Source organism: Ammospiza nelsoni, chromosome 1 (assembly GCF_027579445.1).
Source record: "Ammospiza nelsoni isolate bAmmNel1 chromosome 1, bAmmNel1.pri, whole genome shotgun sequence".
Classification (NCBI taxonomy): Eukaryota; Metazoa; Chordata; class Aves; order Passeriformes; family Passerellidae; genus Ammospiza; species Ammospiza nelsoni.
The window spans coordinates 10,508,485-10,521,769 of record NC_080633.1 but is presented as its reverse complement, the minus strand read 5'-3'; the positions used below and the strand labels follow the sequence as shown (position 1 = coordinate 10,521,769).

At 35.7% G+C, this 13,285-nt stretch overlaps 1 protein-coding gene across 4 annotated transcripts in view; it reads left to right on the top strand.

The window, feature by feature from the left end:
* VIPR2 (vasoactive intestinal peptide receptor 2) overlaps positions 1 to 13,285 on the top strand; it is a 50,800-nt gene that overhangs the window by 15,125 nt on the left and 22,390 nt on the right. For all 4 annotated transcript variants that reach the window (XR_009418296.1, XR_009418295.1, XM_059470264.1 and 1 more), the window contains exons 4-5: positions 2,977 to 3,074; positions 12,648 to 12,745. Coding sequence is in view for 2 of the 4 variants with exons in the window: in XM_059470264.1 (XP_059326247.1) it covers positions 2,977 to 3,074; positions 12,648 to 12,745 (196 nt within the window). In the remaining 2 variants the exon portion in view is untranslated. The remainder of the gene's footprint in view (positions 1 to 2,976; positions 3,075 to 12,647; positions 12,746 to 13,285) is intronic.

The following is a 13,285-nucleotide window of genomic DNA, read 5'->3' as shown; positions in this document are numbered from 1 at the left end:
AATGCTGCTGGATGGAAAAACCGCATCCCCATTGCTCAGGTGGGAAACCATTGTCATGAAAAGCTGGTGAAAGATGAAAAAGTTATCACAGTTATGTAATTATTTTTTGGGGGGGGAAGGGAGTGGGGGATTGGTGTCCCCCTAATATGACTTTTAACTTAGAGGCTAATTTGGGGTACAACTAAAATACCTTTAGACTCAAAACTGTTGAACAAGTCTTGTTCTAGTAAAAAATAGATAAGTAAAACAATCTACAGATGAGCAAAGGTTTTCATTCCTGGAACTGGTGAATCTTGATTAGTTTATCATGGATAGTCTAAACAATTTATAAAGGGGAAAGTATGTGTAATCGTTGCTAAATGTTGTGAAATCTATAAAAGTTTTCAAATTACTCAAACAAAGATAATAAAGTGTTGTCATGAGACAAGGCAAACTAATAAATATCAAAAATTCAAAATCTGAATTAAATCACACTGCTTCTGTCTATTTGCCAAAAGCTAGAGCATGCACATTCTCCCTGGAGTTTATTTCACAAACTTTAGTTATATTACAACAACATTTTAATTTTACTATAAAACAAATGCAATAAATATTTAAGTCTGAAACCTTCACGGTGCATTACAACCCTATCTCACATCACCATAGTGTCAACAAGACTGAGATATTTCTTCATTTTACAGTTTGCTATCCTTTTTCCTGATCCAGCTTTTTTTCATAGCAACCTGTTTACTTACTGCTTGTGGAACCTAACAAGGTTGATTTTTAGGGGTTCCTGTTCAATTAAGAGTATTTTCTAAACGTAGTCTTTCTAAAATTTCAGAGAAGGAAGACAAAAAACATTTTGCATGATTGATTCAATTAAGAGCTAACTAAGCATCCTGGTACTTTCATAAATTGTTTATGCTCAGGCATATGTAGTTTATTTAATTCATACACAGCACATTACAAATTAACTTCATTCTTACAGTGGAAAATCATGAAAATACCTTCAAACAAGAAATTTCATTCTTTTTATTTAGGCAGATTTGCTACTACAAGATGATCTAGACTACCTTATTTTTATGCAAATATTCCAAACTTCAAGTAGGCTTTTAAATGCCATCAGTTTCTTAAAGGACTTCCCAATTTAAATTGTGAATTTAAAAAAGTAGTTTTCTTCTCATCTTTAGAACTTTTGGAGAGCTGGCTCTAAATTTCTTCTGTGGTGCTCTGTTATAGTTTAAGCATACCACATGATTAATTCTGTATTGAATATTAGTAACTTGTCATTAAAAGAATTTTCACTGCAAAAGCAATCATATTATCCTATAATGTTTTTCCTGTATTTTACAAGTTTATTAGTCTCAGAAAGTTACTATTCAAATGTATGTGTCAAATTAAAGGTTTTAAATAAGGCTGGCATCTGAAATACTTAATTGTATGAAAAGATGGCGTAGAAATAAACACTGCCTTCCATAGAACATTGCCCAACTCTCTTTAGGTTAGAAGGTATTGCAGTATTTGAAGTAGAAAATACTTCAGTGTCTTGAGTACGTTGAGTTTTTTCTTGCAAAACTGGCTTTGACGCAATTGTGGTTCTGTTAACACATTCCTCTGCTCTGCCTGGTCAGAGAATCTTGATGTACTTTTAAAGTGAAGACTCTTCACAGTGTATAAATAGGTGACATTTTCTTTTAAAAATGTCATTTCTATGCCAAACGGCAAAAGTGGTCCCATTCTTTGAGGAGACTGTGGGTTCAGGTCAGGGCCTTTTATTAGCTGGAAAGATTTGGTTGTTGGCTGGTGAACCACTTATGGGATATTTACAACTTTCCACTGAAGACTTTATACAAAGAAGAAATTCCAGTAACCAATCAACAAAATAAAGATCACAAAAGCTTTAGTTTGGAGTGTATATAAACAAGTTTGGTTATTCTTGACCAACACTGACCTATGGCACGTAAATTTCTTTTTCTATGGTGAAAACCAGGAATCTTTAATTCAATTACAAACCAGTGGTAAACTCCAAACCAAGGCAGTATATTATTATAGATTTCAAGTATCATAGATATAGAAATTGCTCTAAGAAATGTGAGGGGAAGTTGGCTATGAATTAACATAGTAAGTTATAATAAATGTAATGACTATTCTTTAATTTGACATGAGGCTTTTCTGTTTTGCCTCCTTGAAGTTGTTCCATATTGCATAAAAATTAATTCATTTTAATTAGATTAAGTAGAATCATGGGTTGCCCCCATGTCATCTGTGTGACATCGTCTCCAGAAAGAGTCAACTTTTTCTGTCAGCTCCAAACAGAAACTTTCTGAAATTAATAAATCTTCAAAATTCATTTGCAGCCATACTTCCACATGTCCTGTACATTCCCTGTACTACATTGTTTCAGTATTGGTTCAAAGGGTGAAATTCAGCATGCATCTTTACCTCATTCTTCAGTCTATGACATAACTTGTCCTTTGAACTTCTTTACCAAACTTACCAACATTTGCTGTAGCAGCAAGTCATCACCTTAATGTCTAAGAGCTTTTGTAAGTCTTCAGTAGATTCCTTGGTATTGGCTTCTCAAAAGCCTTAAATAGAACAACTCTCATTGAAATTACTTTTCTTTCAAATTACTTTACCTACGAATAGCCCCTTTACAGAGTGAAGTGTATGGCTCCCTTCCGAGTATTTTAAATAAAACAGCAGAACAGGTTAGGCTTTTGCAGATGTGTAACAGAAATAGCTGCTATACCAAAGGAAAAGTCTTGGGTTTACTTCTGGTTTTCTGTAGTACAAAGGCAACTCCAAGCAAGACTAAAAGCCAAAGGAATATGAATGAAAAGCACGTGAGAGGAAATGGCTGGGTTGAATCCTAGGAAACAAAGGAAAAAGAGCTAGGTTGTGATCAGCTAACGACACAGTTAGATTGTCTAAGGAGTCATTGACGAGGAGAGTTTTGAATCTTTCTAATTTAAACTCTCTAATTTGGCTTTACAGGAAACATTAGCAAAAATTGTACGAGTAATGGATGGTCGGATATATTTCCCGACATCTTAAGTACGTGTGGATATAATGACTACGAGGACGATTATAAGGTAGGAAAAATACTTTTTCTGTTCATTTAGATGATGGTGTTCAGTACAAATTCTGCTTCCAAATAAATCCCATTTTACTCAGACTGAATTAAAATGAGATTTAATGAAGATCTGTAGTAATTTTTGATAGCATTGGTTGCAATACGCTTGGACTGCAGTTGTCTAATGAGATAAAATCAGGAATGTGGAACTCAGTAACTGTTTGAAACTCAAGGCTATAAACAGTTGGTAATTGCAGTGAAGCATCTGTATATCTAACACTGCAGTGCTACTCAGCTGGTGCACCATATGTTTTGCATTGTGTTGTTTCTAGAAGTTTGTTATTGCAAAAGAGTATCTTTAAAAAGTGACCTCAAAACCTAATGCTAATAATCTGCTATAGTCTGTTACTATTACATGCACCACTTGGTTGATTCTATGTGTTAAAGTTATAATTAAAATAGAATTGATTTAGGTCATTTGAGTTATTGGCAGGTTTATATTGGACTTGAAATTGTGCAAGCAGTCACAAGTTATTCAGAAAGCTATCAAGGTATCCTAAATGCCCTATGCATAGAAAACTGAATTTGTTCACTTTGCAGATACTGTCTCTTTGTCGAGGGAAGGGTTTTTACCATCATGTTTTATGCATTTTCTGTCTGTTTTCCTGCTGAGGCTAACAGATCAAGAGTTTGTTTACAAGGGTGAGCTCATAGTGTCAGTAAAATTCTTGTTACCCAAAATGGATTAAGCCCTCTCATGAGAGCCAGTTGGGTTTTTTCCCTGGATTTTAGTATGTGTGGAATAGCTGTAGCAGATCAGTTCTGTCTGGCTTGCAGATATGCACTGGTATTCCAGCTAAGCCAGGAAGGTTTTGGCATTTTTTCTGTATTTAAAAGCCCAAACATATACTGTAGGTTGAAAATAGAGAAAATTTGAGGGAATATATTGTTTTCCCAACTTTTTTGAAGACAAATTCTAAAACATCTGTGTCATCTGACAGCTTGGGAACACAAATGTATTACTGCTAAAACTGCCACTTTAAACATTGTCACTCAACCCAGGAATTGCCATGTGGTGTGAAAATGGGTGAAAACATAAAAATTGAAATTACCAAAATATAATATTTCAAGTAGTAAAAAACAGTTAGAAGATTAACTAGTATAATAGAAAAGCAGTTCTTGTTCGACATATTCATTAGTAAGCCAAAGGGGGTGAATGAAATGAACATTGAATATACTTGCAGGAATTAACCTAGACAACTAGAAATAGGATATAGCAGCAACATTTGCAAAAGCCTTGACAAAAAGCAAATAAAAATGTGAGGATGAAAATCAGGAGAGGGATGTGGAAAGCAGGCACTGGAAAATTATTGGCAAACATACAATCAATATAATATCATATATACAATATAAATAATACAGAAAATAGGAAAATGCAAGTATCATGCAGTAGTGAGATTTCAGGAGGCATTTGAGGTTCTGCACCAGCTACTTCTTTTCACAGAAGATGTCTTCTTGAATTGAGATCTTGGTGCTCAATGATAGCACCTCAAACCAAAGCCTTTACTCATCATAAATCAGTATAGTTTGTTGGGTTTCTTTTGATTCCAATATTTCAACTATGAGAGCTAAAAATAAAGTCCTAATATTTGGATACTGAGTGTTCTGGGCATAAAAATGTCACAAAACAACGTGCTCTACAGTATGGGGTATGAAGTATATGAGAGTGTCCTCAAGCTTACATTAACTAATATTTTAGGGAAGGTGGCAAAATATTTTTCCCAGAGTTAGTCCTAAGTGTTCTTTTTATTTTGAAGACAGTGTTAGAGGAGTAGAAACTGTCCTTGGTGTAAGTTTGGTGCTTGCATCTTCATTGCTGAATGAATTTCTATTATAGCTCCAACTAAGTATTTATTCCTTTGGGGTTTTTTTCTGTCTTTTAAGACACTGACTTTTATCTTTAACCTAAAGGGGGTTTATTTCTGTACATATTCTACATATTGTATACATGTATGCACACACAGAGGCATATCTCTCTCTGCAGATATGCATTTATTTTGGGCAGCTTTGAATATTCTAGAGAAGATTTAAATGATATAGATCTGTGAGGAAATACGGAATAATTTGTTAACAGGTACCAAATTGCAATGCTTAAAAATGCACTGAAATGAGGAAGCTTACTACAAAATAGCATAAACATGTCACCTCTTATTTCCTCACTGAAAGATCTTGCATGCTTCCACAGTTTGCATTGATTTTATGTTCAAATTAAAATGTTCCATTTTTATTTCATGTTAATGACATATTAGCAGGTTCTATAAAAATAAATTATTTGCTTAACATTATTAAAATAACTGTAAGTGCCTGACACAAAACCCTTGGTTTATTCTAGGTTAAATCTTAGTGCTCTTTACTGCTCTTATTTATTATTTTGGGGGATCAGTTTGATTAATAGGACTGTCCTGATTTCAGCTGGGATAGAGTTAATTTTCTTCCTAATAGCTGGTACAGGACTGTTTTGATTTTAGTGTGAAAATAATGTTGATTATTTGGTATAATTTGATCATACTGATGTTTTGCTGTTTCTAAGTAGTGCTTAGCCTAAGTCAAGGACTTCTCAGCTTCCCATGCTCTGCCAGGAAGCAGGTGCACAGGGAGCTGGGAGGGAGCACGGCCAGGACAGCTGACCCCAGCTGGACAGCGGGACATTCCCCGCCACAGAATGCCATGTCCAGTATACAAACCAGGAGGAGTTGGCTGGGAGCTGTCAGCTGCTGCTCAGGGATGGGCTGGGCATCAGTCAGGGGCTGCTGAGCAATGGAGTTGGGCATCACACTTCTTATCCCAACCCAGGTTTTCCCTTCTTCCCAGCTGTGCTCCCCACCCCATGGCAGGAGGAGGAGGGAGGGAGTGGCTGTGTGATGTTTTCTTGCCACTTGGGTTAAAGTAGAACAATGATAATGTCTGAACAAAGTATTTCTATGTTGTTATGTCATCAAAGTGTAGATCTAAACCTTTATTATATGCTTCCAGACCTTTTTCTGTAAGTAAACTAGTTGCTGCTAACCATGGAGATCAAGTTTTAGGTTCGCCTTAGGTACTTCGATAAGAATCTTTTTTTTCTATTTTATATTTCTGTGGAGCTCATGGCAGTACAACATGCAAACAGCAAAAAAAGCAAGCTTGATCTGACCATGCTAGAAACACACATCAAGGTGTGTTAACCCAACTCAAGCCTCACTGCAGTCTTTCCTTGACATACTTTGACATCTGCTACCTAGACTGAACAAGCTGGAGACATGTCCTTGCTGTTGTCAAACTCTGTCAGCATTATTAATATACAGCAAGATGTCTGGTGAATGTACAGCACTGAAATGTGTCCACTTTATTTAAAATAATGACTGAATCAGTTAATACAGCTTTATCTGATCTTAGGCCAGGCTTTATTAGATCACACAAAAGCCCCGGTTTCAGGCTGTGTGATTTGAATATGTAGTGTCAGAGGAAGAGAAAAACATGGAGAGAAGGCTCCTCAGGACTTTTAAGTGTGGTGATACTGTTGCAGCTTGTGCCTTTAGCAGAAGCATCATCTGCTGTGGTGGACTGACAGTTAAGGGTGCCATGGCCTTCCTGAGGAAGACTCCTAAGAAGGGCTTAGGGGCACAGGCACGTCCTTCTCTCAGCCCTGGGAGTGACGCTCTGCTGAGGCTTCTTCTGGACTCTGCAGAGAAAGAGACCAGAGCCTTGTCTGGCCTTGCACGGGGTAACAGCCTTTACTGAGAGCAGGGGCCTCTGAGAAAGGTGCCAGGACCAAAAACACAAAAGAGCCAGGGAAAACAGGGGTTTATATGGGAAAAGGGAGGGCGGGACAAAACTGGGGAGCCAATAGGGTATGGGTGCGGGGGCGGAGCAATGGGGAAGGGCCAATGGGGTGGGAGAAATCAACATACGAGCGCTAAGGCCCCTGGGGGTGGGTGAGCTTTCTGCTCAACCTAAGCTGAAAGATTGTGGCTCAGGGTTGGCTCTCCAGGGGAGGCCTGGAAGCCTTTCCCTGGCTGGTTCTGTGGGCCCCACAATCATCCGTGGAGGAGGCATCCCCCATTTGCCCAATTCCAGGAGTGCTCTCATCACCCTGGATGGGCAGCAGAAACACCTCCCCAGACCAGGGGGCTGAGGCAGTGCAGGCAGTGACGCAAGCAGGCCTTGGCTGTAGCTGCCTTTAGAAAACAGATGCGTTGACGGCGTCTTTGGTGTCGAGATGACCTCGAGGTGTTAGAAAGTCTTTTTTCTTAGCTTCAAGACCGAAGAAGAAAAGATTTCTTAGCTCTCGTTCTCAAAGTTGTTTATTTTCTGTTATCTATAACATTCTTTCTCTGACTTGAGATTTGTCTAACAAGTCAGTTTACGGCACACTGACTACTTCTGGGGTGGTGTTATCTTTTTATACTAAAAACTTTGTGTACATTATTTACAATAATTTTCTAATAGCTATCATCTATGTTAGACAGTTTGTTTTTACTTTGGACTAATCTAAAAGTGCTACTATCACAGCAGAAGATGGAAACTAAAAAAAAAAAGAAAACAAAAGACTGTACATGCCTTGATTCTTCTATTTTGCCTCCTAAACACCCATTCTAAAAACTTCAAAATTCTACATCTTCACCTGGTGATAAATTCACTAACATTTTACTCAAACCTTTGTGGCTTGTAACTCTTTGCACAAAGTTAGTAATTGTTTCCATAGGTTAAAATTGAAAGCGCAAGTGGTTTTGACTCCTTGCCAGGGTCTCTGAGCCCCTTGCCAGAGTCTCGAGTCTTTCAGGACAGCTGGAAGAATTTCTTGAGTTCCAACAATGCATTTATGATGTCTGTGGAGTGGGTCATTGCTCTGGAATAATGCATTGTTTGCAGTGAGTCTAAATTGAGCCCTTGCCTCTCACCAAAATCTGACACAAGGCAGACATCTACCAGTGTGTTTCCTTGTGCCTGTAAGTCATGTTAAATTTATTTATGTTATGCTGCTTTTTTCATTAATATTTTTCCATGAGGTGTGATTAAGAAACGAGTATTCCTTAAAATAAGTGCAAAAATCTTTCATTGACTTCAAGTGAGGACTAGGACTGAATATTAGCAGATATTCTCTCTTGTAGAGCACAGAGGGAATTTGCTTTAATTGCAGAATGTTAATAAACTGCTAAATTCCAGTCCATGAGTGTTCACATTCACAGATACATCTGCTGATACACATTTACATAGGAAAATGTGGAAGTTTGTGCATTTTTAAAGTCATCATCTCTCCCACGATGGTTAGGGAACTTTGAATAAGACGACTTTCTGACTGGCATAATTAAAATTAATGAAGCTACTATTATGAAGAGATGCTTATGACACTGCTGATCTCATCTTTTTTCTGGATGGTGTTTAGGATCAAAGCAAATTGAAGGAAAAATGTCAGAAAGTATCATTAATTACTGGTATAAAGATTATTAAATACCATGATGAATATTAATGTTATTACATGTATTTTACTAAATTTTATTCTTCTTACATACATAATTTTAAAATGTGTAGAAGTGTCCTATAAGAAAAAGTTAAAATTTCCACAATATGTAATTGATCTCTTTATCTCAATTTATCTTTATTCCTGTATAACTACAAGATTTTAAAAATGGCTACTGCCTTGTTGAAATTAGTTTTGCAGAAGGAAAGAACTAGGGTTCCTTACTCCACTTCTATTTGCATTTGCTCAATTCAGAGTTTCTAAGGCACTGAACTCATTTGCTAGGTCCAATTCTTATTTTACATTGTAAAGTTTAAGATTTTCTGATATGTTCTTTGAGTATGAATATTTAAATATTATGAAATATTCAAATGGTGACACATGAATCATGAAAATTTAGGATCACAAATTTTAATACAGTTGTAAGTAATTATATCTGTAAAGAGGAAGCTCCTAGGTGCAGTATTATGGGATTATATTCACCCACAGAATAAACAAAAAGAAGAGTCCGTGGGGGTGATAATGGTCCTATATTCCTTAGCAATGATAAATTATATTTATGAATGAAATAAATAAAAAGTTGAGGGCTTTTCTTTTACATTAAGGGTGATTTCTGGTCAACAGCAAAACTCCTTTGGCCAAAGAATCAAGCCCTTAACTTTCTCCCGTGTTTTCTCCTTCAGCACTGAGGAACCTTCTCACCCCTAGAGGTCCTTCGAAACCAAGGCTGAGGTTGGGAGATCTGCCTGGTGACAGCTTTGCCTAGGAAGTGTCTCTGCTCTTCTGTGTTATTTCGTAAATAAACAGAAGAATTCTGTCTCCTGAACTTAGTAAAAATAACATGAAACTGAATTTAAAGGAAACATTAGCTGAAACAGGTGTCTTTTCTAAGAAGACAAAACACAAGTGTGCCTAAAAATAGACTTTTCAAAAAATTTAAGACAAATTAGGCAAACTTGTACTAATCCAATTTCATTTTATGTCTCTTTGTTTATGCCCTTTTAAAACCTATTAACATTAAGTAGCCACAAAAAAAAAGAGGAAACATTTTAGGATTACTTCTTTAGAAAGCATTTACACTTCCTGTAACCATTTCCATTATTTTTTTCTGAAAATCATAGGCCACTGATTTTTTTCTGTGCCTAACCACCTAATGACTTTGGTTTTGTGGTTGTAATTTTGATGTTTTCCTCAGAAGTTTAAAAATAAATAGTTGGATTCCAGTTTTGCAGTCAGCGTTGCTTAAAGAATCATGTGAATGTTTTGCAGAGGCCAGCTGTTATTACTATGTTCTGATTTTGTTAGACCTGCAGAAAAGTTCATGTCATTTCAATTTCATAATGGGATTTCAGTTTCATGTCTAAGACTTGAATCAGTTTTTCCTTTGAAAAGAGCTATAAAATCTGAAGCGGTTATAATATTTCTTCTGTGTTAAAATATGTTGAAAATATAATTTCTCAAATTCTCTTTTGGTCAATCCATGCCTTTGTTGCAGTCATTTTATTCCTGACAATCTTGCACATTTATATTTTAAGTTTAGAGGTTGAAGCTAAATGTTACTTGAGGCATGGGTAATTATGGTTCACACAGAGCAGTAAGAAATAAATAAGATATCCCATTTTTTTATAAAAGTCACTGGTTTTTGTGCTATCAGATTTGGCATTGCTTTGCCTGTTTATTTTGCACCAATAAAATACAAAGAGTTTGTTTCTAAAGGGTGCTAGCTAAAATACAGATGGGTGACAAATATTTAATAGCTGTGACTAAGTCAATATTAGTCTAATGAATTTCCTGGTTTTCAATTGCCACAGCACAATGTGGAATTTAATTCTTTGTCTTTATGGAGTTTTTGTTTTTAACTGACATATAATTTGAGAACATCATTTACTAATTTTACTTTTTTGGTGAAGTCACTAGGAGTTATAGAGGTCTTACAGGCAGATCAAGACACATATTTTATGTTCATACAGGAAATGTAAGAAGCAGTATGATTGCATCATCCTTGGTGCTGAGTCTGATAAAGTGCTTCATGCTAATAATCTAAGTGATTAGATGCATTCTAAGATGCATTCTAATAATCTAAATTTTTTGGAAAATCAAAACACATAAATTTGAATAATGGTAATTTTTGATGCAATGGATTAAAAATGGGTAAGTGTTAACTTACCTTTGCAACTATTTGAGAAGCAGGGTTAATTTTTGATCGTAGAAAAATATGTAACATCTAAGATTTCTCTCCATTATAAACCTAAACCCCTAAAATGTCTGAGAAAAAAGAAAGGTGTTCTTTTCTACCATTTCAAGTGTAAAATAAGGATAATAATTATCATATGATAAAATACTTTCAACTGTGTAATTACTTCTTATTTTCTCATGCCTAGCTAGAGTAAAATGACCATTGTCATTATTAAGGTAATGTCCAAGCAGTCTTGGCTGATTAATTTCAATCCCGACATATTTCCCTGCAGTTATTTCCCATTCATCTGTTTGGCCAAGGAATGGCCAGCAGAGAGACTCAGTCCTGCTGATGCTGACAGCTGTTTGCTGGGCTAAAAACACACAGGGTTCTTCTTTTGATTTTAGCCAGACTATTTGTTGTAGGGGTCATGTAACTTCATGCAGGGTTTCCACCTTTTTTCCTTCTTTTATGAATTCTGAAAGCAATTTCGATTTCCAGTTCCAAGTATCTCAGTCAGTGGAGCTTTCCTGAAATCAAATCTAGACAGAATTTTCAAAATGGTGTGGAATTATGAAAAATTTAAACCAGTGCAGCTTTCTTGTTGGGCATGTCTCAATCATCCTAATGCAGTTTGAACAGCTACTTTCTTTATACCAAAATACAAGAGACTCTCTTATTGTACAATCTAATGGTTGAAATATGTAACAACATAGCAGTTGCTATGAATGCACTTAAGATCCATGGCAGTTGTTTCCCATAGTTTTCCACTTTCACCATATCTACAACGGAGAAGTTGCAAGAGTCTCCATTCATTACACATTTCATTTTGCCTTTTCCATATCTGTATAATGTTTACAAAGGGATTGTTCAGATAATTTCATCATGAATTGGGATTACTAAAATAACCTCCTTACTTGGCCTTTTGAGTGCTATAAAAATAAATATACTAAAGTATTTTGAGATTCCTTTGACTATGTTAATTTACTTACAAGTGTTGCTTCCTTGCTACTTTTTACCAGCCTCATTGGGGAAGGCAAATGGTGACCATGTGCACTAAATATTGAAATCCTTTGTCTTATATGTAGCATGTTCTATATTGCTTTTAAAATCTTTAATTTCATAATGTAATTTTTAAAACTTCACTGTTTTAATATTTTATTTCACTTGAGTGGAAACTAATGTCAGTCTAATGACTTTGCTGTAGGCATAAATGGAGAAGGAGTATAATTCTGAAAATATTTAGCCCGATTTTTCTTGATGTTGTTATTCAGAATAGGACTTCCTGTAGTGTGTAGCTGGTGAGTTTACAGATGTATGCAGTTAATCAGCAGACTGTGCATTTCAGCCTGCTTTTCCTTTGTTGAAAAACTTCCTTTCCAAGTTTTAGCAAGTAACTTAACTAAAGAAAGGGTTTGTGTCACCATTTAATAAAGTATTTGAAAATTTAGAATGAGAAATTAATGAGACTTTCACATGTCTTTAAAATTAAATTCATGTAGAACTGCATTACAAAGTACTCTAGAGCAGAAGGAATGAGGAAAATTTTCTCTTTTAGAGATAATCCACTCTTTCAAACTGACTTGCTTTTACCAGTTTGATTGTGTTCATGGAAATTGATAAATCTGATACTTTGTTTGACCTCATTGACATGGTATACTCAGCTGGAATGGTACCAGACTGTGTGTCTATGTTCTGAGTTTCTGAGGCTGAATTTTCTACTGAAGTCGATTGTCTTGAGATATTGCCTTGCAAAATGTGTTGGAGTAGAGATATAACATTCTCATCATGTACTGTAGAGCAAAGAATTAAAATTATGCTATAGCTTTCAGGGTTATTTAATGGACAATTACATCATTTCACAGACAATTTGATGTATCAGTAAGTAGTTTCTGCATATATATTTTTCTGTACAGGTCAACTTCTATGTGAGGGTGAAAGCAATTTATACCCTTGGACACAGCGTATCTCTGATTGCTCTTACAACAGGAAGTATAATTCTTTGTCTTTTCAGGTATGTGTTTTTCATGAGTAAATATTAACAATGATAAGACATCTTTAACTGTTGTCTGATTGCTCAATTATTTAGAAAATGCATTGAGTATACACTATTTGCAGTTAAACAGCTGACAGTAATGTAATGCTGACCAGATTTTTACTAGCAATGATCATATTAACAATTTTCAAAGCATTTTGCAAATTTACAGGCATTACAACCCACGTAAAAAAGAACAATAATTTAGGAGTGATTACATAAAGCATTTATATTTGGTTATCAAAATCAACACCTTGAATTGCTCTTGAGAATTAGTTGTATACTGATCTCACCACTGGACAGGAGTGTGGCATTCACATTCTCCAACAGAATCCCTTTGCCCAGGATTTTTCTCCTGGGAAGCTAAGAAACATCAGAGAAAAGGAAAACAATTCTTACCTCATTTGCTTCTCCTCTGTTTTGCTCTTGTGGAATGTCTTTCGAGATTGTTTACTCACAGGTGATTGTTTCATTGGATTCTGGTGTGAGTTATTTTTACTCTCTGGCCAGTTGGGGCCA